At 34.0% G+C, this 26,156-nt stretch overlaps 2 protein-coding genes across 3 annotated transcripts in view; one reads left to right on the top strand and one right to left on the bottom strand.

The window, feature by feature from the left end:
- LOC100378984 (alpha-mannosidase 2C1-like) overlaps window positions 1-6,897 on the bottom strand; it is a 56,961-nt gene extending 50,064 nt beyond the window's left edge. For both annotated transcript variants that reach the window (XM_085490452.1, XM_085490461.1), the window contains exons 1-2: window positions 6,681-6,897; window positions 5,357-5,485 (exon numbers count right to left, since the gene is read on the bottom strand). In XM_085490452.1, coding sequence (XP_085346578.1) covers window positions 5,357-5,485; window positions 6,681-6,781 — 230 coding nt within the window. In that variant the 5' untranslated portion in view covers window positions 6,782-6,897. The remainder of the gene's footprint in view (window positions 1-5,356; window positions 5,486-6,680) is intronic.
- A 79-nt stretch (window positions 6,898-6,976) lies between these two features.
- Window positions 6,977-24,584, top strand: LOC100372955 (DNA polymerase alpha subunit B-like). Its single transcript, XM_002731354.4, has 15 exons — window positions 6,977-7,160; window positions 10,511-10,635; window positions 11,023-11,114; window positions 14,929-14,986; window positions 15,376-15,491; window positions 15,720-15,907; window positions 16,205-16,293; window positions 16,531-16,746; window positions 17,422-17,589; window positions 17,862-17,900; window positions 21,170-21,249; window positions 21,967-22,069; window positions 22,335-22,447; window positions 23,559-23,745; window positions 24,268-24,584. Exons 1-15 carry the CDS (start codon window positions 7,073-7,075, stop codon window positions 24,409-24,411), a joined length of 1,806 nt encoding a protein of 601 aa, XP_002731400.2. The 5' UTR covers window positions 6,977-7,072; the 3' UTR covers window positions 24,412-24,584.
- The last annotated feature ends 1,572 nt before the right edge of the window (window positions 24,585-26,156 follow it).

Here is a 26,156-nt window from a genome sequence, read left to right as displayed (position 1 = left end):
ATCACATAGTGTGCGACATCACATAGTGTGCGACATCACATAGTGTATGACATCACATACTGTGTGACATCACATAGTGTGCGACATCACATAGTGTGCGACATCACACAGTGTGTGACATCACACAGTGTGTGACATTACACAGTGTGTGACATCACATAGCTCGTCCAGAGCTTCTGGGTGTATGTGCAGTCTGATAACTATGGATTATGGTAATTATGGTGCATTTTGGCAAGCTCATGGGTATATTTTCGGAATTAATATTCAGTCCAACTTATAAAAATGGTTGAAATTAAAAAAAAAAATTCTAGGAGCACATGCAATGATATATTTGTATTTGGTGTTACTATAATAATAATAATAATAACTTTATTATGCCGTATTGTGAAATTACATTTCAATTTTAGCTAATTGTAATAAAAGTATAACAAAAAGAAGTAACTAAATCACATAAAAAAGACACAACTACTACTAGGTACAGTACTAATAGTGCTTAAAAGAAGAAAAATTTCATTGTGCTTGGAAGTTAGCATGTAAAGTATAAGATGATTTAAGATAGGTAATAACATGTTTAATGAGTTTTATTTCTGATGTATTCATGATACTAGTATACTTAATTTTTTTAATAATACTGGCAGACTAGAAATCTGGCAATTATTCAGTGAAGACCATATATAGTTTCTCACGATCTGTATTATAGAGTTTACAGGATGTAATGAAATGTATTTCATCTTCAAGTGTGTTACACATCCTGCAAACTCTGTTGTCAACTGGTGTTTTTGGTCTCTTGTAACGTCCTAGCTCTATTTCTAATCTGTGGTTGCTAAGTCTCAGTTTAGACATAAGCTTAATTTCCTCTCTCTTATTCAACAGGTATAAATAAGGTGATGTGCTAATGTCATCTTTTAATGAAGAATATGTTTTAATTTTTGAATTTGGTCTTTTGATGTCCTGAAACCATGAATTTACATAATGATCTTTGGCTAACTGATAAAAAGTTTGTTTTTGTACAGACTGAATGTTAATTTTGTAAATTTTACTAATGTTAATTAGACTAGCTAGCCATGTATTTTTATAGCAGTTTTGTTGCAGTTCCTTAATAGCATAGTATGTAAAGCTGATAGGTCCATTGTTCAAAATATTTTGATAATATTTGATTGCCTGGTAATGGATTCTTGCAATTAAGGGTAATCTACCCATTTCCATCCTACAACCAATCACACTTGTTTTATTGTTGACACGACAGAAATTTAAGTGAAACTTCTCTGTGTCAGTCTTGTCCCATTTACCAGTCTCTAAAACACCCCAAACTTCAGATCCATACAATAAAATTGGTAATTGCAATCAGTCAAACAGTTTGGATTTCAACTTAATATTGTTAAACTTTTCACTGTAGATGTTACCAATTGAATATTTGGTTTTCCTTGCCTTATCAGTAAGTCTCTGCATAGTTTTGTGGAGTGAACCATTAGTATTAAAGGTAATGCCCAAGTATGTGAATTGATTGGTTTTTTCAAGAATTGTGTCACCATATTTAAGAGCAATGTTATCAGATCTGTGGCCATATTTTGTGAAGATCATGACTTTGGATTTGTCTGTATTTACTTTCAATCCCCACCTATTAGTATAGTCATGTAGATGAATAAGGGAAGACAAGAGTCCCTCTTTAGATGTTGAAGTGATAACTATATCATCAGCAAAGAGGAGGCTGGATATTGTTAGTCCATCTAGTACTGGTTGATCAATGGCTGTACTGTCTAATAGTTCAACTAAGTCTTTAATAAATAAACTAAAGAGAGTAGGACTAAGTGGACAGCCTTGCTTTACTCAGTTATCAGTCCGAAATGCTGGTGTCATCTTGTCATCCAGTTTAACGTAGAATTTAATGTTATTGTACATACTTTTGATGATGTTATAAAGACGGCCATTAATGCAGTTGGCTTGCAATTTATACAGTAGTCCTGATCTCCAAACTGTATCAAAACATTTTTTCAAGTCAATGTAAGAGCAATAAAGTGGCTTATTCATTGTTTGGTATTTTTTGACCATGGTATGCAGTATTAAGATATGATCTGTTGTCCTATGTTTTTTCCTGAAACCAGCTTGGTTCTTGTGAATAATTTCATTATCATGTAGATACTGGTTTATTCTGTCATTTAGAATCATGCTGAAGATTTTTCCTAATTCAACAAGTTAATTTTATCCTGGAAAGAGTTCCATTGCTGTCTTTGCATGGTTTTAATATGCTTTTTAAAAGCTTTCTTCTTAGTAAAATAAATGTTGCGCATATCAGTATCCCAGGGTTTGTGCTGTATGGATTTAGCTAATGTTCTAAGTTCTTGTTTGAGTATATTACAGTTTCTATCGGTATACTTATATGATTTCTTCCTGAGTTTTCTTCGTTTAAAGTGTTTACTTTTGTCAAATAAACAGTCATTTGCGAGTTGCTCAATGGTATGTTGGAATTTGCTGGCAATATCATCGGATGAGTGATTTGAAAAATCTGTGTGTAAAACGTTGTTAACAACACTTTCACCTTTTACAGTCTTAAGGTATAGCAAGTACAGATCTTTTGTTTCATTTGTCCACTTATAATAACTAGAAGAATTATCTAGGTGTTGATTTGGGTTGCTAGTTTTACCATGGATGGTTGGCAGTTTAAGTATGACAGATATTGCACAGTGATCTGATGCAATTGTGGGTTCATGTACTTTGAAGTTCATGACTTGGTGCTGTAGATTGGTATCAGTAATAGCATAATCAACTGTGCTAGCACCATTCCATTCATAGCAGGTAAACACACCTTGTCTATCACCTATACTTCTACCGTTCAATATGATTAAACCATTAGCTTTGCATAGAGTAGTTAATTCTGTACCAAATGCATTTTTATGTGTATCCATGTTATGTCGCATTTTAGTTCTAGTATCACACTGGTAATTAACTGGTGCAAAGTTGAATTTATTCTCATCATTTTCAATTATGTCCAGTAAGTCTGCTGTTCGGGCATTGAAGTCGCCTTGTAGAATAATGTCCCCTTTTTTTTTGTACATGGTGATTTCTTGTTGAAGAACATTGAAAGGATCTTCACTGATCCTATTGTAGTACGACAAATTTGCAGGAGGAATGTAAACTGTGCATAAAAAAATGTCTTTCTTTAACTTGAAATAGTCTTTTTTTAATCTACACCACAGAGTGTAAACACTAGACTGTTCTTGTATTGTAACACCAGGTTTAAGTGTTTTCCTCATGTACAAACTAATTTCACCAGAACTTCTCTATGCCTTTTCAGATTTGTTCCTAATTTTACGGAATGCAAAGTGATCTACAGGTGTTGGCAGTAAGTCAGTGGAGTTAGAATCTAACCAGATTTCAGTGAAAGCATAGATATGGTAGTTCTTAATGGTTTGTTGAATGTTTAACAAACCTTTGGTTATTTGATCATGACTGCAAGGATTTGGTATATAGTTGTAACGTAGTCCCTCTGAGTTAAGATGACCAATGTTAAGCAATTGGTAAGGTACAATATGTTTTTTAGCTTTCATAATATTAGTTCAGACTTGTTTTAAATGTGTTCAATTGCGATTCAAGGTTTATTACTCTTGAAAGTAGATGTGATTGCTGTAAGTGGTTGTTGTTGAGTTTATTAGCATATCTGTATTTTCGTCCCTGGCAGTCAACTCTCTTCTTGATTGGTGAAGCTGCTGCTGCAGAATAGCTGGTGTAAGTTCTTTTAGCAGGTTCATGGTCAGACCTGTAAGTTGGTTTGTTATTTGTTGCTACTGGACGAGCTTCTAGCTGGAAGTGATTCAGGATAAATGCTTTTATATTATTAATTAGGAGAGTAGTACCTTCACCTCTATTCAAATGCACCCCATCACTGCTAAGGTGGCGATCTTCAATATTTGCCATACTAATATGATATCTGGTATCGGTATCACACATTGAAAGGATGGCAATATTGAATGACTTCATTGAATGTATTTGTTGTTTGTCCCAGACCAATCTTCTTGTCACATCACACAGGAACAAGGTTGTGTTTGGTAATTTCTCATGAGTAATCAGAACTAGATCTTCATAACACTTGATTGTATCATCTACAGGCCCTCCATTATCTATGTTGTTACCTCCAATATTGAGAGTTAAACTTTTCATAGAGGATGGAAATTCATTCTCCAGGATGGCTTTTTTCATTGTATCTATTGTAGCACCTCTATATGACAGTACCATTTGGTTCTTCGCTGATCTGGCATTGTTGATATTGGATGTCTGTGAATCGCTCATAATCAAGTGTTCTACACCATTAGGAATTTTGCGTTTATAATTACGTTATACCACTGGATGATCTGGCACCTGTAAAGCTGGTTGTGTTGAGCTGTATTGGTGATTAACTAGTGGTGACGAACTGGGTGTCACACCATTGTTTTTTCTTCCCTTTGGAGTTACAGTGATCCACTCATGATTATCCTCTGTGGGTCCAATTGTTTGCACATCTTGGTCGATACTCTTGGATGCTATTAAGTTCTACTGAATTTTCCTGATATCAGACGTCACAACTTCTTCTACATAGTCACACAGTTTGTTTATGCTTTCATCAGTTATATTACATGACCTATGCTGATCAATTTCTTTTCTCAAGATAATGCCTTCTTTTGATTTCTTAGATAGTTCCTCTTGCAACTTTGCTACTTGGATAGTGTGAGTATTGTTTTCTACAATGAGGTTATTTATTTTCATTTGTAGCTGTTCTTTGAGTGACTTTTCCTTCAGTTGGTATTTCAGATCAGCGATTTCTTGCTTTTGTTTCTTCATTTCATTTTCTAAAACAGTAATATCATGAGTTTTACTTGTATTGTTATCTGCTGGTGATGGTAGACTTCTTAAGATCTTGTTGCAGCCTTCAGTAATCTTGGAATCCAGATCTGTCATCATAGTTGACTGTGTGCCATGGAAGTCTTCCAATAATGTCACTATGTCTTTCAGTGATGTTTGTGCTACATGTGACTGTAGACGTGGTGATGACATTGTTTATTGTTTATTTATTGTTTATTTTGTTTATTTCCACTGTCAACACACAAACTGTGGAAATATGCCTGTGATAAATATATAATCTCATATTTTCACAGGTTGATGCCACTAGATACACATGATATAGGCCAGAATAACCTGCATTTTGGATTCACACAAAACTATAGCAGTAATCACTTGTATCTGCTGAAGTCAGCCGAAGAGAAAATATTGTTGGATTATATAATAATACAACTTTAATCTCTGTAGTTGTATATTACAACATATTATTACATGAATAAAATTTCATAATAAAAACCACATTAGATAATTCATAAATTATACTCACATTGGACCAAATGAATCGCCTACTTTAGCTTCATTGGAAAAATTGTTTTTGATAGCTTCACTGTAAGGAATTCTATCTCTAGCAGCAAAGTGTTGAAGTCGAGTCAATGGGTGTTTATTTGGATAAAGCCTGCATCAAAGTGTATAATATGAATCAATGGTTTAACTAATGAAATCAGTAAATGTTTCACATTTGTCAATGAATGTTTATCTAATGAAGCCAAGCACAATAAATAATATGAATCAATGAATGTGTATAAAAGAAGGAAGACAAAGTGATAAATTTGTGTCAAATTTGTATCTAATGAATCCAGTAAAATGACTCAATGACTCAAATTAATGAAATTAAAATATATTTTTTTTTCACAAAACCAGAAAATAGATGGGAAAATCAAATAGTTTAATTGTGATTAGAACATTCCCTGTCCGTTAATAAGCAAGCAGTATAATATATGTATGTTTATGGAAAGCTAAGGTATAGAGGAATCCAATAGTGCATTTTTCGTGTTAAAGCGGGATGGTCATCACCTGTGTAAGTTAGTTTCAAGCAATGATAACAACACATGTTAGAAATGCAAAGGATCATGGTTAGACGCTTGGTTGTTAACAATGATGCGCTATGGCCATCTGACGCATGCGCAGGTGACGACTCCCCCGCTTTAATATTTGCTAAGGGGAATATACTAAAAATAGTTTTTTTATGCGGGTGTGGAGATATACAGTACAATGAATTTAATGAATTAAATTTCATGAATGTGTGCATGATTTTGTAGCCAGAACTCATAATCAATGGCTCACAGAAATGTCTATGAAACATCACTTTTTTAGTTCGTTTCAAGATGAATAGATGGTATAATTTGTGCATCGTTAGGGTAAAGTGTTAAAATATGGTAAAAAATGCTATAAAACGTTTTTTTGTACTTAATTTTCTCAAGAATTGATAATTTGCAAATGTTGTCATCACAAACCCATTATAGTCTGCCGACAGATTTTACGATCTAAAAATGCAACTTTAATAGGATTTTATACAGTAAGCATTCACTGTGAAAGGACGCCTTCGGTTAAATTATAAATAAATAAATAAATATAAAGGTCATACATGCATTGACAAACCAAATATTCATATGGAAAACAATCCAATTTATTTTACCATTATTTTTTTCTACTTTAATTTATATAAATTAATATAGATTATGTAAATCCAATCACACGGGGTTTTGCATACAGGGAGGCGTATTTGCCGGAACAACAGATACAGGGCTACATACAAAAATATTATTTACAATCAACTTCAACTATGATTTCTGGTAACATCATTTACCTACCTTCCCCGCAAGTTAATATCTGTGAAGTATTCAGATGATATGAACTTGCTCACTCTTTCTAGAGTGGTTCTCTTGTGCTTTGCGACAACCACCGCTGCCATGATAAGTCTACCAGCGAAACGTTGATAAGGATTTGAAAAAAGATTAAAAACAACGTTCCATTATTTCAATCAACCCACTACCACACGGACAGGAATATTGTACCAGTAGCTCTGATAACACCTAAAAGATTTAGCCTGATAAAAACGCCCCTTATCGGCGAACTTTTGCCATTAATTCGACCCGGGAAGTTGTTCACGCATGCGCACAGTGAGCATCTATTGCAAATTAAAAATTGGCGGGGAAAAGTTGTTTTCATCTGTATGAAGTGTTTATTGTGACAATTTACCATCATGTGTGCAGCAGTCTCAGGGGAAGATCTTTCAGAAGACTTTGCAACATTTGACATCGAACTAACTGATCCTGACGTTGTCGATAAATGTAAGTTTTTTTGTTTTAAAATGACACGATCAGTCCTGTTTGTTTTGGCGGCCGTGGAGAAAGGAAGAGAGCCTGGTGCATTGTCAACAATTTGTAATGAATTATGTATCGGGAATTATAGCATCCTGGGGAGGACACTTACCTTTCAGTTTGACAGGGGTGTGCGGCCTGGTCAAACCCAAGGGGCCAATATAGACCAGTTTCCCTAAAAAAAAACATGCCCCTAAATATAATTACATTCTATATTAATTTAGGACATTCCATTATAGAAAATTACACCACAGTCACTTGATTGCTGAAAATCCAAATAAATCTGTAATAATACTTATGTGAAACTCATCCATAAAATCGACACATTGTCCATTTCAACGACCCATTTCTTACCTTAAATTGTAAAAATTGTTGAATACATAAATAATCATTCTTTCCAACTCACTTAGGCCACACTGATTTAATTTTATGGATGACATCCTCTGGAGACCCCAAATCTAATGCGAGAGGGCGAAAAAAAAAAAAATGCCAAAAAAAAAATGCTGCTAAAACCACAGGACTACAGAGCTGGTATAAAAATTACAAATTGAACTACAGAACACAGTGTATCGTAAAAACAACAAGAAATAAATAAACATTAAATAAAGAAAAACTTACTGTGTTGTATTGAAAAAAAAAAATTGAATTAAAAATGAACAATAAGTTTGTCAACAGCAACCCGAAAATTAACTTCTTTGACATTCAAACTACAGCTTTTAAAGTGACACTTCAGATAGACTAAGTGTAGACACAAATGCTCTAGAACTACTTCAACTACCGGTATGTAACAAATTATAAGAGGCTCGATATTGAAAAAAAAACACCAACACAAATTTGGATGCAGAAAATTATGTACATGTATTTTCATGAAAATTTGTCATATGATCAAAATATTACTGACTGTGTGTGCAAGCAAATTATCCAAATCAGAAAATGAAATAATAAATAATAAGAAACTTTTCTTTATCTCAAAAGCCGACTTCGGCCGAAGAGCTTTCTCTGCTTTCGTTGCAGTTTTGTTGACTTCAATGCGGACAAAGCAATCAAACTGACTTGTCGCCTGACTGACTTTTAGGCCACCATACGCCTCCACTTCTCTCCCATTTCTCTCATCATTGCAGAAGAAACACGGGACAGCCACTCTGGATAATATGTCCTTAAAGTTGTCTGGGCGAAACTCGCTTGCCGCTACCAATCTCTTGTATAGCTGTGTAAACGTTGCATCTCCCTGGCTGACGTCAATTGCGTACCAGTCTACAACAATCCCTCCGTTTTTTTCCTGAACTTTTATGCTCACGTATTTTGGTGGCGTGCTCGCCATGTTGGAATTCCCGGCAACGCAATACACATGTGCAGAAGGTCAATTTACGACAAAATTGGCATGTTTTGAGGTAGTACAAAACGAGTTTTACGACAAGCCGGCGCTTTGCGACAATATGAGTCAGCAAGTTCTGGACAGAAAACCAATCTGTGGAGACTCGTTTTTTTTTTTTGAGAACAGGCGAAAACTTAATGCGCGTGCGGATGTCATCCATAAAATTAAGTCGGTGTGGCTTTACTCGTGCCCAAATGCCGACTTGGTATGTAGCGTAGCAACAGAGGTCTTCCCCTCCTGCCTGTCCTGGGATAGCTTCTGTATAGTTTCCCGGGTGTGCTGGAAGATCCTCAGCTCCGTCAGTGTTCTTGAGTCGTCCCCGCTTACGTCTTCCTTCTGTTACTGCTCAAGTTGACCAAGCGTTCAAAACGTCATAAAAAAAGGTGCCGCCGACGGTGCGCGTCACCCATTCTTTTTGCTCGCTGTCAGACAAGTTGTCAAGTCAAAACATCTACGTGCCAAAGTGAAAAGGTTGACACGCGAAAAATAAAAGTCAACCCGCCAACCGTCTCCACTCTAAACCACACAGTAATAATTAGGGAACATTGTGCTGATAGTTGAGAGAGTTGACACAACCAAAAATGGTCTTGTGACCCAATCAGCTGACTTGCAGCCAATCAATGATGGTATTCACTACCCTTAATTGATACTTTTTTGCGTAACTTTAGTATCATTATAGTAATAAAAATTAATAAAAATAGTAAATAGATTTATTTGGACTTTCAGTGACTGAGCATTACATTCATAAATTAACCAAAGTAGTAGTTTCAAAAAAACACTTATTGAACATTCATAATAGTGCTTTATTCTCATTGTGTTACCATCATTTTCACTTTGCTCCAAAAGATAACTGTGTCAAATGCTGCTAGATTATCAGTGAAGTTTTGTAATGTTCTTTAGGTTGTTTATATTATATCCACAATGTTTTGAGCATCGGTTTCAAATGCTAACACATTACTATATAAAAAAATTGGTAATATTGCAACATATTGGTTAAAATTCTTGTTGGGAATAAAGTGAAAATTGTTATAGATTCTTGTAATACAAAAGATAAAAATACTTCACTTTCAAGTTGTTACTCACTACTGTGTAGTTTTGTACAAACTGGGATACAATTGACAATTTAGTTGGCCATACATATATCATGACTGATAGTGTAAATAAAGCACATGCTATAAGCCTGGGGATAACAAACAGTTGATGACAATCTGAAATGCTGATATTGAAATATATAATTACCCATGCAGATTGTTAAGCAAATGAAATATCTGTACAAGTATTTAATTTGAAATATATCATGTGTTGTAAAAGATTTTTTTGCTAAAAATAGTTAATTGGTTATTTATTTCACTCTGCTCATTGTTTGCTACCATCGTTACTTTATTTTGCCAATTTGCAGCCTTGCTACTTCTAATTATGTTTGTAAATAATAGTGTTGATCACCCTATGAAGTAGTGAATCATACACAGCATGCATTGGTTAAGTGACATCGTCAAGCCTAGAACCAAGTAAGCCTGAAGTGTTTTGCAAATTTGTGAACTATCTTGGTAACTGACTGTGTGAATAATTCTCAGAATGGCTGTAACACAGCTGATGGTATATCATGGCAATAATGAACTCCCCATAATGTGACATGCACACTATCTCAATTCCAATCAACTTCTCATTCAATATGGCACTGTGTGTCATGGGTCATTCAAAAAAGTATGAAACTGTTCACAGCAATAACAATATCATCAGTTCTAACACTACTCCTTAATTTTGTTGAAATTGTATATTAGCAAAAATGGGGTACAATTTATGCCTCTTATTCTTTGAACAAAAATTTGCAAAATTGAAAATTGGTATTGATGTGGCATAGTGGCATGATACACATCTGCTCTAGAATTTACAATGTGTTTCAATGAAGCTAATTATTATTATTGTTGAATTCATTGTTTTTTAGTGAAGGAATTATGTATGTTACATCGGTTAGAAAGTTCATCATTGGTAGACGAATGGGTTGCATTTTCACATACTCATCAAAATATTAATATGACAATGGACACAATAGAACTCTTTGAAAGAGAGGTGGGTATATCGTTAATTTTAGCCGATATAAAGGTTACTACAAGTATTTTTATTTGTAGCATACTGTAATAGTAATTTACTGACATTCAGTGGAAAATTCTGCTCGTTAATCCTAGCAATCATAATTCCTTTGCATGTGTACAAAAAAGCATTGTCAAATTTTCTTAAAAGTTGTAACAAAGCAATATTTTATTTTATAATAATCTATTATGTTTTAAATCATTCTCTAATATGTATTGTCATTGTGTCCTGTAGGTATCCATGGTAATCAAATGTAGTTACTGTATCTCTATATTTAACCAACTCCATGTATTTTTTTTTCATTCTCATGCATGTCCTTCTATATTTACAACTTGACCCCATTGTTGGTTTATTTGTATTTTACAGAGATTGAATAAGAAATCACATAAAAACAAGACACCAGTTTTTAAGAGGGAAAGAAATAAACATGCATATGACATAAATACAATAGATCAACTGTATCCTTTGTTTATATTCGTTATATGGTAATTTTTACTCCATATTGTCCATATTATCATGATTACAGGTTTCTATTAATGGTTTCAATTATCTGAGGCTAATGCAATATAAAATATTATGAGACTTAAGTTTTATATTAGTTGAAATGGTATGTGATGTTTTATATGTTAAGTTAGATTGGGAATTGGTGAAATCATTATTTAAATTTGCAATTGGTGAAGTCATTATTTAGATTGGCGATTGGTGAAGTCGTTATTTAGATTGGCAATTGATGAAGTCATTATTTAGATTTGCCATTGGTGAAGTCATTATTTAGATTTGCAATTGGTGAAGTCATTATTTAGGTTGGCGATTGGTGAAATTGTTAGTTAGATTGGCAATTGATGAAGTCATTATTTAGGTTGGCGATTGGCGAAGTTGTTAGTTAGATTGGCAATTGGTGAAGTCATTTTTTAGATTAGCAAATGGTGAAGTTGTTAGTTAGATTGGCAATTGGTGAAGTCATTATTTAGATTGGCAATTGGTGAAGTCATTATTTAGATTGGGAATTGGTGAAGTCATTATTTAGATTGGGAATTGGTGAAGTCATTATTTAGATTTGCAATTGGTGAAGTCATTATTTAGATTTGCAATTGGTGAAGTTGTTAGTTTGGCAATTGGTGAAGTCATTATTTAGATTGGGAATTGGTGAAGTCATTATTTAGATTTGCAATTGGTGAAGTCATTATTTAGGTTGGCGATTGGTGAAATTGTTAGTTAGATTGGCAATTGATGAAGTCATTATTTAGATTTGCAATTGGTGAAGTTGTTAGTTTGGCAATTGGTGAAGTCATTATTTAGATTGGCAATTGATGAAGTCATTATTTAGATTTGCCATTGGTGAAGTCATTATTTAGATTTGCAATTGGTGAAGTCATTATTTAGGTTGGCGATTGGTGAAATTGTTAGTTAGATTGGCAATTGATGAAGTCATTATTTAGGTTGGTGATTGGCGAAGTTGTTAGTTAGATTGGCAATTGGTGAAGTCATTTTTTAGATTAGCAAATGGTGAAGTTGTTAGTTAGATTGGCAATTGGTGAAGTCATTATTTAGATTGGGAATTGGTGAAGTCATTATTTAGATTGGGAATTGGTGAAGTCATTATTTAGATTGGGAATTGGTGAAGTCATTATTTAGATTGGCAATTGGTGAAGTCATTTTTTAGATTAGCAAATGGTGAAGTTGTTAGTTAGATTGGCAATTGGTGAAGTCATTATTTAGATTGGGAATTGGTGAAGTCATTATTTAGATTGGGAATTGGTGAAGTCATTATTTAGATTGGGAATTGGTGAAGTCATTATTTAGATTGGGAATTGGTGAAGTCATTATTTAGATTGGGAATTGGTGAAGTCATTATTTAGATTGGCAATTGATGAAGTCATTATTTAGATTTGCAATTGGTGAAGTCATTATTTAGATTTGCAATTGGTGAAGTCATTATTTAGGTTGGCGATTGGTGAAATTGTTAGTTAGATTGGCAATTGATGAAGTCATTATTTAGGTTGGCGATTGGCGAAGTTGTTAGTTAGATTGGCAATTGGTGAAGTCATTTTTTTAGATTAGCAAATGGTGAAGTTGTTAGTTAGATTGGCAATTGGTGAAGTCATTATTTAGATTGGCAATTGGTGAAGTCATTATTTAGATTGGCAATTGGTGAAGTCATTAATTAGATTTGCAATTGGTGAAGTCATTATTTGGATTTGCAATTGGTGAAGTCATTATTTAGATTGGGAATTGGTGAAGTCATTATTTAGATTGGGAATTGGTGAAGTCATTATTTAGATTGGGAATTGGTGAAGTCATTATTTAGATTGGCAATTGATGAAGTCATTATTTAGATTTGCAATTGGTGAAGTCATTATTTAGATTTGCAATTGGTGAAGTCATTATTTAGGTTGGCGATTGGTGAAATTGTTAGTTAGATTGGCAATTGATGAAGTCATTATTTAGGTTGGCGATTGGCGAAGTTGTTAGTTAGATTGGCAATTGGTGAAGTCATTTTTTAGATTAGCAAATGGTGAAGTTGTTAGTTAGATTGGCAATTGGTGAAGTCATTATTTAGATTGGCAATTGGTGAAGTCATTATTTAGATTGGGAATTGGTGAAGTCATTATTTAGATTGGGAATTGGTGAAGTCATTAATTAGATTTGCAATTGGTGAAGTCATTATTTGGATTTGCAATTGGTGAAGTCATTATTTAGGTTGGCGATTGGCGAAGTTGTTACTTAGATTGGCAATTGGTGAAGTCATTATTTAGATTGGCAATTGGTGAAGTCATTATTTGGATTTGCAATTGATGAAGTCATTATTTAGGTTGGCGATTGGCGAAGTTGTTACTTAGATTGGCAATTGGTGAAGTCATTATTTAGATTGGCAATTGGTGAAGTCATTATTTAGATTGGGAATCGGTGAAGTCATTATTTAGATTGGGAATTGGTGAAGTCATTATTTAGATTTGCAATTGGTGAAGTCATTATTTAGATTTGCAATTGGTGAAGTTGTTAGTTTGGCAATTGGTGAAGTCATTATTTAGATTGGGAATTGGTGAAGTCATTATTTAGATTGGGAATTGGTGAAGTCATTAGTTAGATTTGCAATTGGTGAAGTCATTATTTAGATTGGGAATTGGTGAAGTCATTATTTAGATTTGCAATTGGTGATGTTGTTAGTTTGGCAATTGGTGAAGTCATTATTTAGATTTGCAATTGGTGAAGTAATTATTTAGATTTGCAATTGGTGAAGTCATTATTTAGGTTGGCGATTGGCAAAGTTGTTAGTTAGATTGGTATTTGGTGAAGTCATTATTTAGATTTGCAATTGGTGAAGTCATTATTTAGATTGGGAATTGGTGAAATCATTATTTAGATTTGCAATTGGTGAAGTCATTATTTAGATTGGCAATTGAAGTCATTATTTAGGTTGGCGATTGGCGAAGTTGTTAGTTAGATTGGCAATTGGTGAAGTCATTATTTAGATTGGGGATGGGTGAAGTCATTATTTAGATTGGTGATTGGTGAAGTTGTTATTTAGATTGGCAATTGGTGAAGTCATTATTTAGGTTGGCGATTGGTGAGGTCATTATTTAGATTGGCAATTGGTGAGGTCATTAATTAGATTGGTGATTGGCATTATTTACATATACCTACCTATTTGGTGTCACAATGTGTTATCATGTGACATGTACATATACTAATATATATATTACCAGAAAATTTTGAAGCAACACATTGTATGTAAATTAAAAATTATTTGTTTAATTAGTTATAAATGTTGTGCTTTCTGTATTTTGATTTACACCCACTCAAACAGACCTTCAGATGTTTCCACAGGTTTACTTGCATCAGTAACAGGCAACTACATGTATGGCAAATCTCAAAAGGAATAGAATGTGTTGGTGTATCAATTTCTATTACATAAGCATTTTGAACCACCATATTATCCTTTTTCTAGTAGTTTATATATTTTAAAAGAAAGACATAATCAAGTATGTTCATGGGAGACTAGTTTAGATACTGTTCATTTAGTGTTGTATGGACTTGTTCTTGTTTGAAATCATGTTCAAAAAGCATTAGACATTACATTATAGTCCCAGAATATAAAAGACCACAGTTGCCTGTCCCATTTATTCTCTAGCATCTCAGATTTTAAGCAAAGTTGTAAGCATGTTCTTGTAACTTAATGACTATTGTATATCTTGTTGTGAAGACAGGAGTTTACTTAGATGTAACCATATCTTCTGTTAGTGTTCTGTTCCTTAACAGTGTCTTTCATAGTATTGATAATGATGAAGCCAATGATTTGTTAAATGCTTACTGTACACCATCTACAAAGGTAAGGCAGTATTCATTAGAAACTTGGGAAGGGGATGTAGAAATAAAATATGTGTAGAGTAATTTGTTTGTCCAATAAGCCTTCACACTGACATCTGTTGACATTTTTGCTTACCAATATGATGTCTGATAACAAGTGTTGCTCACTTATCAGTGCTTGCTTGTGATCTGCTGTGACACGTTGACCATAAGATGTTTTATTAGCAGAATCACATATATGTATATTTGATAACAATAGAAATGCTATTAGTTTATGTGTCGGGTGCGAACAACCAGTTCTTGCCAACTAGCCATTGTGCACACGCATCTGCACGAAATGTGAACAATGTGCAATGGCCTGTAGTTGTATGAACATAATCTCAATTAAAATGATAATTTTTGTATTATTAGGGGAAAAATAAAAGATTACACACAACGCCAGAGAATATACAAAACAAAAGATTAACAGGATTAAGTGGAAGTCCAGCTATGGCACCATTCTCACCAAAATCATTATCATCACCAATGTAAGTGTAATTATTGAATTTTTCCCAACTTACATTGTTAGATTTCTATGACAGAAAATGTTTATATTCAACTTATTTGCATAACAGTAGCTATCTCTTGTGTACTAGGCTGTTATCTCTGATACCGGGAACAGGGTAGGATTACCACTCACCTAATTTATTACTCTTTCAAAAATTAGTTTATTCATGGAAATAAAATGACACATCATTTATCCCTTTATTTCACAGTGGTACCCCATCACAAAAGTATTCAAGTCGAAATAACCAAGGCAATGTGGTTGCTACTTTTGGTAACACCAGGATTGCCTGGCGTGGCAGTGGAGCTGATAACATCTCTATAGATCATTATGATAAAGAAAATGCTTTGACAACAAATATCAAGTATATGTTTCAGAAATATGCTGATAAGGCTAATGGTATGTTGAATATCATGTTACTTGATCAAGTTTTATAATAATCATTGAAAATTATGGACATTATGTATTTTGTATTATTTATTTTGATACTCATGCAAAGTATAGAGAAGCAAATCCAAAATAATATTGCTATATTGATACGTGTATTTATTATGGATTACTGATTATAATTTAGTGCACCATGTTTATGTCGTATAGCAATAATGGATTTCAGAATTATTCACCAATAGTGTTGCATGTCTAGAAATTCACTTAGCTCACATCTTTTTGAATCTAAAACATGATTTATTTTAATAGTTCTGAATGATATGATTGAAGATTTAGGATATGAATTACAAAATGGGTATGTTATAGAAAACCTGGGGCATGTAGCATTGCCGCTACAGGTATGTATTTGAACATTTTCATCACAATGCTTCAAAACTGCCTGCAACCTTGTGACTATTCACAAGATTCTACCACAACAATGTGATTTCTAATTGTAAACTCACTCCAAAGCCTACAACATCTGGGCACCTGGTTTCTTCTGAAGGCACATCTGCAATGCACTGTATATTTTTGTTCAATTGTCACTTCACACTAGACACTGATGTGTTTTGTAAATTCACTTTTTTATTGTACAGGAGAGTTTTACTGCTGCAGGACGTATCTGTTGTGATAGCAACGGTAAACTGAATTCCCAATCTGTAATCCTGGAAGGCTCCTCAGAAACGTCAGCTGGCAAACACGTATCATTGTTATTGAATATCAAAGAGTATTCATTATTTCCTGGTCAGATAGTAGCTGTTGATGGTACAAACAGTACAGGGAGTAAACTTGTAGTCAGTAAGCTGTATCCAGTAAGTAATGTTTGTGTAGATAATTAGAAATAAATGTACTGTAAAATCTGTATTAGAAACCGCGGCTTCTATTAAAATGGTACAATCCAATAGAGGGGGTGCGGCTTCTATTAGAGCATCTACACATATGAGAAATGATGATTTTTTGGTTCCCAATTGTTTAAAAAGAATGGGTGCGACTTCTATTAGGGATGCGGCTTCTAATACAGATTTTACGGTAGTACTACCGAGCAAGGAACAAAGTATCCTGATATTTAGCACAACCTTACCTGTACATGTTTTCTATTTGTATATGATCTGTGCAAAGTCTTGTTGTTTGGTGATCTAGAACATACTCACCATTGTGTCTAGTAGTGACAACTAAAATGATGTTCCTATTCAGATATCAAATTGCATTGCGTTTGAATAACTAATCCTGTCAAAAATAGCATTGTAATATTGGAATTAATAATGGTTTTCTTGAATATGGATGCATGCAAAATATATTGGTGATTATTTGTAAACTTGAGTGTTTTCCATATTTGTTAAATTATCATTCCTCTATCAGAAAAAGATGTTTAAGTGGCATTCATTAATTTTACTACCGAGTACTAGCGATTTATGAAACTTTCTTTTTTCAAATCAATCTAAACAATTTAAACTCTCAGTGGTTATTTACATTCTTGTTTGTTACAGGGTTTAATGTTACCATTCAATCAAATTGAAGACAAGGAAAGCAGTACTGGACCATTGTATACATTGACTACTGCTGGCCCATACTTCACATCTGATAGTCTTAGTTTTGACCCGCTAAATGATTTGATAAAAGTTATTCTCAAAGAAAAACCAGATGTCTGTATTTTGGTGAGTTATCAGTGGTATTATGTCACTTCTATTGTAAATGCAGTAAATAGTAGTGTTATTTGTACATGCAAGTTAAAATATCTTCAGCTCGCTACAAATATTAAAATATTATTGTTATTGGTAAACTAAATTATCGGTAATCCAATCCTCATGTGACTTATTGGGTTAAAATAAGTCTCCAGTGAAAATCCAACAATTGAATATGTCTTTTATTTAGGATGACAACATTTTTGTTTCTCAGTAATGAAATTGATACAATTTGTTTTCTACAGTTTGGTCCATTTGTTGACAGCAGACATGAGCATGTAGTGGTAAGTGATATTGTAAACCAGAAATCTTTAATTTTACAAGAGATTGCAAATCAGGGGGAAATGTGGATTTACAGCAAGTCTCAGAAGTATTGGGGCAGCCAATTTGCAAACTCGCTAGCGAATTGGTTAGCTGCTTGGGTTTTGGCTAAACAGTTGGCTTTCGAATCTCGCTGGCGCTGTCTTGTGATCACGCCCACATACGGCTAATCTATATAACAGTAGGGGACGATCGTCATACTTGAGGGGCTAATCAGCGACGGTTTTACAGTTGGGTGGCGCATGGATTTTCTTAGCACATCCATGGGTGGCGATTTTGCTTTCAAATATACTAGGGAAAGTGTTCTATTTCTTTCGTATCCACGTAAAAATAGCTAATGACTTTTTTAGCGGTCGGCTTAATTTTACCCCAACGAATCTTTTGTATGTGAAAGTTTGTTATTTTCTCCCTGATTTGTAGGAAAATGTTTCTCAACTTGACTATTTACATTTTGTAGTTTCAAGCAGTGTTCAAGATAATAATCGCATTTATCATATTAAAACTTGTACGCCAGCTGACTGTGGTTATTTGCAGGCTCAAACCGGGGGCTCAAATTACTCAGGGGAATCCAGACATGTACCAGGCTGCATAAAAAGCATTCTATGTCCCCTACTGCAATATAGACTCGCCCAGAGTGGACGCGATCACAAGTCGGCGCCAGCGAGGTGCGAAAGCCAATCGTTTAGTCAAAACCCAAGCAGTTAGCCAATTCGCTAGCAAGTTTGCCAATTGGCTGCCCCAATACTTCTGAGACTTGCTGTAAGAAGGAATTCCCAGAGATTTAGATGAATATTAATCAGTGCTAATTGTAGTATGTATTATTTCTATAAATACCAAAGTTGCTCTGTTGTGTCTGTGTCTGTGACCTTTTATAAATGTTAGCATCAATCAGTGCGAGTTTTAAATCTCATATAGGTGTCATCCAAAATGAATACCAAAAATTACAATATTTTCTAAAAAAAAAGAAAATTAATGATATTGTCACAAAAACTGACAGGTACATCCATATAAAGTATTGAATCAAACCGACTGGTAGTTTTCTGGAAGAAGTAATAAATGTTATAGTTGATGAATGACGACGGACACTCACCTATATGAACAGCTCTACTCTGTCATGTTCATAACAGCAGGAAAAATACAGTACATGCACCTCTACTGTTAATGCGCTTCTAATAGAACTAATACAGTACATGCACCTCTACTGTTAATGCGCTTCTAATAGAACAAATACAGTACATGCACCTCTACTGTTAATGCGCTTCTAATAGAACTAATACAGTACATGCACCTCTACTGTTAATGCGCTTCTAATAGAACTAATACAGTACATGCACCTCTACTGTTAATGCGCTTCTAATAGAACTAATACAGTATGTGCACCTCTACTGTTAATGCGCTTCTAATAGAACTAATACAGTACATGCACCTCTACTGTTAATGCGCTTCTAATAGAACTAATACAGTACGTGCACCTCTACTGTTAATGCGCTTCTAATAGAACTAATACAGTACATGCACCTCTACTGTTAATGCGCTTCTAATAGAACTAATACAGTACATGCACCTCTACTGTTAATGCGCTTCTAATAGAACTAATACAGTATGTGCACCTCTACTGTTAATGCGCTTCTAATAGAACTAATACAGTACATGCACCTCTACTGTTAATGCGCTTCTAATAGAACTAATACAGTACATGCACCTCTACTGTTAATGCGCTTCTAATAGAACTAATACAGTACATGCACCTCTACTGTTAATGCGCTTCTAATAGAACTAATACAGTATGTGCACCTCTACTGTTAATGCGCTTCTAATAGAACTAATACAGTACATGCACCTCTACTGTTAATGCGCTTCTAATAGAACTAATACAGTACGTGCACCTCTACTGTTAATGCGCTTCTAATAGAACTAATACAGTATGTGCACCTCTACTGTTAATGCGCTTCTAATAGAACTAATACAGTACATGCACCTCTACTGTTAATGCGCTTCTAATAGAACTAATACAGTATGTGCACCTCTACTGTTAATGCGCTTCTAATAGAACTAATACAGTACATGCACCTCTACTGTTAATGCGCTTCTAATAGAACTAATACAGTACGTGCACCTCTACTGTTAATGCGCTTCTAATAGAACTAATACAGTACATGCACCTCTACTGTTAATGCGCTTCTAATAGAACTAATACAGTACGTGCACCTCTACTGTTAATGCGCTTCTAATAGAACTAATACAGTACATGTACCTCTACTGTTAATGCGCTTCTAATAGAACTAATACAGTACGTGCACCTCTACTGTTAATGCACTTCTAATAGAACTAATACAGTACATGCACCTCTACTGTTAATGCGCTTCTAATAGAACTAATACAGTACATGCACCTCTACTGTTAATGCGCTTCTAATAGAACTAATACAGTACATGCACCTCTACTGTTAATGGGCTTCTAATAGAACTAATACAGTACATGCACCTCTACTGTTAATGCACTTCTAATAGAACTAATACAGTACGTGCACCTCTACTGTTAATGCACTTCTAATAGAACTAATACAGTACATGCACCTCTACTGTTAATGCGCTTCTAATAGAACTAATACAGTACGTGCACCTCTACTGTTAATGCGCTTCTAATAGAACTAATACAGTACATGTACCTCTACTGTTAATGCACTTCTAATAGAACTAATACAGTACATGCACCTCTACTGTTAATGCGCTTCTAATAGAACTAATACAGTACATGCACCTCTACTGTTAATGCGCTTCTAATAGAACTAATACAGTACATGCACCTCTACTGTTAATGCACTTCTAATAGAACTAATACAGTACGTGCACCTCTACTGTTAATGCACTTCTAATAGAACTAATACAGTACATGTACCTCTACTGTTAATGCACTTCTAATAGAACTAATACAGTACATGCACCTCTACTGTTAATGCGCTTCTAATAGAACAAATACAGTACATGCACCTCTACTGTTAATGCGCTTCTAATAGAACTAATACAGTACATGCACCTCTACTGTTAATGCGCTTCTAATAGAACTAATACAGTATAGTACCTCTATTCTAATAGAGCCAAGAGTGTAATGTTGGGAAACATCCCATTGCTGTACTGTACTACACAATGTACTGGTAGGTTTGAGTTTCAACTCAAACTCAATTGTAGAGATAATTTCATGTTTATGTATAAGGTCTTGTTCTTAATTACAGAATGGTTTAGAAGGTACAGACATGACTTACGAAGAACTATTTTCTAAGATGATTGTGTACTTAACAGAGAAAACATCCCAGTAAGTCTACATTAGGATATTGATTAACCTCTTTTGAATTAGTTTTCATTTGGAATTATTATACTATCGTTGAACTAAAATTGTATTTTTGGTAACATTTTATTTGAAACCTTTGTGAAGTGCTGTAATAAGTAAAATAAATTATGATATTCAGAAGTTTCTTGCCAATAGTAAAAAATTACCGAATATTTCCTTAAATTCAGATTTGATTAAGTTATTAGCATTTAGAAGTCATCAAGTTACTGAATTGCATGAAGGAGTTCTTATTCGACTATTGAAGCAAAATCAATATTCAATGTGTAGCATTTTTCTGTGCCTGATATGATGTATTTGGGACTATTTTATTTCTTGCTTCAGAATACATACTTTTGTAATGATGTTATATCTGGTCACAAGTGTAATGATAGTTAAAATGTAGTGCCATTGGTGTAGCTCAAAATGGGCAGCAAATGAGATTAGCGAGGAAAGCGAGTGTCAGCACCATAAGTCACATGTAGTCACATTTGGCAGCACATGAAATTAACGTGAATTATTTTCTGTATAGCCAATAGGGCCATAACGTTATAGCAAAACATTTTATTGATGTTGCATTCTAATCAAATGAATACTCAACTAGGTTAGTTGAGTATGCAACCAAAGCAGAATTCAAAGCAGCAATGCATGATTGGATTTATTATAGTGAAGACTCTAATTAATTAGTTATCTGTTAACTTACAGATCATCCACACAACTGATAATTGTGCCATCACAGCGGGATATTCATCATGAGTATGTTTATCCACAACCACCGTATACAGTACATGATTTACCGAAACAAGAGGTATGACATCATTTATACTGTGTTGCCTCTTTTATCAGTATATGTGTATGTTACACATGGGATATCATTTGTATCGTCATTCACTGAATAATGCATGGCAGATATGTGATAGTTGTATCTGCAAAGACTAGTAGGGGAGGTGTGATAATACCTATTGCTGATAGCACTGTATATTGAATGATTTTGTCTGCAGAGCCCTGGTAGCAACTTTGAGTGAACACTGACTCCTGTGTGCGTGTGTGCTCATCATGTTATTTGTTTTCAGTTCAATAGAGTGCATTTTGTATCTGATCCATGTACATTATCCATCAATGGCGTTATCTTTGGTATCACAGCAACGGATATTCTCTTTCATCTTGGTGGTGAAGAAATATCATGGTAAGTTATCATGAATAATTATGAACAATATGTTAATGGTATTATAACACACTTATAGCCATTCTGAGAGTTATTCGGACAGTCATTTAGCAATATATGTTGGAACTTTGCAAAACACTTGGGTCTTTTCCAATCTAGACTTGATGGCGCCGTTGTATTGGCACGCCCACAATTGGAATCATTCCATTATCTTGCAAGATGCGGGTAAAACGCTGTTTTCAAAACGACACGCGTTGGTTACCATATATTAACAGGTTATATGTTGTATATGCATTTTAAGTGTTATTTTAAATTGTTATAACCATCTGAGTCCACCTGACATAGCGTAATTTACAAAACAACTCCCGAGTGTTGAGTAACCCCAGGTATTAATGAATTTGTCATTGGCGAGAAGGCTCAAAGTAAAGATTCTTAGCGGGACACGCTGCAGTTTCGCGACAGTTTTGAGCCAAACTAAAAGTTGTTTTTACATTACTGGTGCTTTGAGTACGTCAGGAATACACAGACGGAAAACTTGATTATAATGGTTTGATGGATTTTGTCAAATCAAAAGTGCCTTCCTTGATCAAATCACTTTTTCAACTGCAGTTTGAAAATGACCGGGTATAACGACCGTTATTATGTCTAGTCCATTTTGTAACACTGACTAAAATGAACTAGGGGTTGACATTTTTCGACAGATTTAAGCAACATCTAACTTGCGATTTTCAAAATTACTGAAAATAATTACAATATAATTATAAAAAATAAAGAATGGTTGCTGTGAACGCACGCTAGATAATACTTACAATTCACCAAGCCAACAACCCCTATGAAATAGTAATCCCAAACCATGTGCCCGTCACTCAAGTGTCTAGATTGGGCAAAGACCAAAGTGTTTTGCAAAGTTGCAAGTCATTTTGCTAACTGACTGTCCGAATAATTCTCAGAACGGCTGTAAATCTACTACCGGTAGTTTCAGTTTGTAGATATGTGTATCTGGTGCCCAAACAAGTGCAAATGATGTGCTTAACCACTATATTTTTACAAAATCAAATTCGATGGCAGAAAATTCAAATGTTATGCTATTGAATGAATTAATGAATGAATATATTGCTTATTTGTATTACAGGCCTGTCACTGGATCTGACAGATTGGCCAGATTATGCAAGCATATTCTAACACAGCATAACTACTATCCACTGTACCCACCAGCTGATGAAGTCAACATTGACTATGAGTATTTCGATCACTATGCAAAGATGCAAGTTACACCTGATGTGTTGATATTGCCTTCAGATCTTAGATTCTTTATTAAGGTAAGTTTGATAATAGGGGAAATTGATTTATATGAAAATTTGTCAAGATGAGGAAACGTCAAGGAAATCGATAAAACAAAAGTATGTGAATGACTGGGCAATTTAAATGCACAAGTCTGGCAATGTTGGTCACTATTGTCTGGCATTATTGTTGTAGTAGAGGCTGCTGCTTCTGCTAAGTTATAATCAACAAACAAACAGACATAACATACATGTATATATAATATATATATATATATATATATATATATATATATATATATATATATATATATATATAGAGGTATATAACCAGAAAACGTTTTTGACATCCAATTCTCTTGTTGAATACTGTTGGTCATTGTTGAGGTTTTTGTAATATACACAATTCATTCTCAGTAGTCAGCATACCATCATTGACTTCTGCAGTTGGCATACAATCATTGTCTTCAAATAATATATCTGCTGCGAAGGCTGATTTGGCTACTTGGTTTGACTTCATTTAATTGAAAACCATGTTTTCATTCTTATTTATTATTATAGGATGTATCTGGATGTGTTTGCATCAATCCTGGACGATTAACTAAAGGTCAAATAGGAGGCACCTATGGAAGATTATTGATCAAACCCAAAGTAGCTAACAATGGAGTAGTACAACAAACAGCTGCAGAAATTATTAAATTGTAAAACATAAATTATGAACATTTTTACTAGACATTTTTTTTCTCCCTGTCCAAATTCTTCTATATTTTTTTCCATATACTCATAGTAGATTCCCATAGGCTCTGTATGTATACATTTATTTATCAAACTATGTAACAATATCCATTGATACCTGAAAATAAATAATATTAACTGGATGCACATGTGTCATTTTCTGTTGTTGATTTTAGTGCTGCAGCATGACTGTTAAAAGTGCTGTGATATGAATGTTATAGCAAAGTGATAGAATTAGCATTGAATTTTAATTATTACCCAATAATGAGTGAGTTATTCAACATAGCTGGTAATCTTGATAACTAATGCTGATTGCTGCAGCATGAATGATAGTCCAATATTAACCCATGCCAAGTGCTGCATCATGAATGTAATCATAAACCTTAAGGTCTATGATGCAATCAATTATTAACAAATTATTTTTGAGCATGAATGTTACTTCATTATTAATTTTTGATAACTAATGCTGAGTGCTGTAGCGTGAATTTTAATTCGTTATTAACAAATTCAAGCGAGGAAATCAGTATGAGTGTTATATCATTATTAACCATTGATAAGTGAGTGAATTGACATAGCTGTATATAATCCATTTGTAACCAATGCAAAGTGAGACAATTAGCATGATTATCAATGCTGAGTTAGTGAATCATCATGGCTATTAATCCATTATAAACCAATTCTGAGTTGTGCAGCATGAACGTGTTGTGTATTACCAAAGCTACTCTGAGTGCAGAAATTCACCAATTTTAGGCGAGTGGTGGATCACAAATGTTAATCAATTATTAACCAGAGCTGCACACTAACGTTGGTCCATTAGTACCCATGCTCGATGAGTGCTTGGTGTAGCATAATCTATCATACTATACCAGTAATGAATGATGCATGAAATATAATCCACATCATTAGCCAATGTGCTACAGCATGAATGTTTATTCAGTATTACCTCAAAGAGTGTTGGGGTTGGTTGGTTGTTTGTTGAATTGTCTGTTAGCAGGATAACTACATAAATAATAGACCTTTTGTGGTTTTCTTTGTCGCATGGTATCTTTGTTTGAATAAGTCATAATTATTTGTCATCCTTGTTTGTAATTGGTTGTTACAAAACACCTAAATATTCCTCTTAGTATGCATTTAACACAACACCAAGTGTTTGCAGGTAAATGTTAAACTTGTATTACCATAAACTCTTGGAAATGTGAAGATTTTTACAAATTAAGGTATTCAAATGTGTTCTGTTGACTGTTATGCACAAACTTCAAACAAGCTATTTTTGTTTTAAGCCTGTGGTGTTACTGGTTTCACCTCAAACAACATATTGCACACGCGTTAAACCCGCAAATTTCTGTGGATGCAGTAAATATTTAAACCCATTAAATTTTGGTACATTGATGGGATATAACCCAACAAATTACAGGTGGATTTTCATTAAATTTTCAGGAAAGGTTGCCTTTTATCAGTCGATTAAATGTTGATAGAGATGTGGATTCTGTCACCATGGAAGCAATAATTTCGGAAATAATTTTTTTTAACCAATTTTTTTTTTAGTATTTTTTTATTAAGTATTACCGGTAATTGTTTTGTCTGTGAAATCTATTTTATGTTTTGTTTTTATCTTACACTACCTTCAAATAGTACTTGTTGAGTAATAATATTATTAGTATTAAATAATGGTGTGTAATATGTCATGAATGTTAATGCATTTTTACCCATAAGTG

Source organism: Saccoglossus kowalevskii, chromosome 2 (assembly GCF_978046115.1).
Source record: "Saccoglossus kowalevskii chromosome 2, keSacKowa6.1, whole genome shotgun sequence".
In the NCBI taxonomy this organism is placed as follows: domain Eukaryota; kingdom Metazoa; phylum Hemichordata; class Enteropneusta; family Harrimaniidae; genus Saccoglossus; species Saccoglossus kowalevskii.
The sequence above is the reverse complement of the archived record's forward strand: the minus strand, read 5'-3'. Positions and strand labels throughout refer to the sequence as shown.

Coding starts and splice junctions, on each gene's coding strand:
- LOC100372955 (XM_002731354.4), top strand. CDS start 7,073: ATGTGTGCAGCAGTCTCAGGGGAAGATCTTTCAGAAGACTTTGCAACA. Junction 14,987..15,375: donor ACTGTACACCATCTACAAAG/GTAAGGCAGTAT, acceptor TTGTATTATTAG/GGGAAAAATAAAAGATTACA. Junction 21,250..21,966: donor TTAACAGAGAAAACATCCCA/GTAAGTCTACAT, acceptor GTTAACTTACAG/ATCATCCACACAACTGATAA.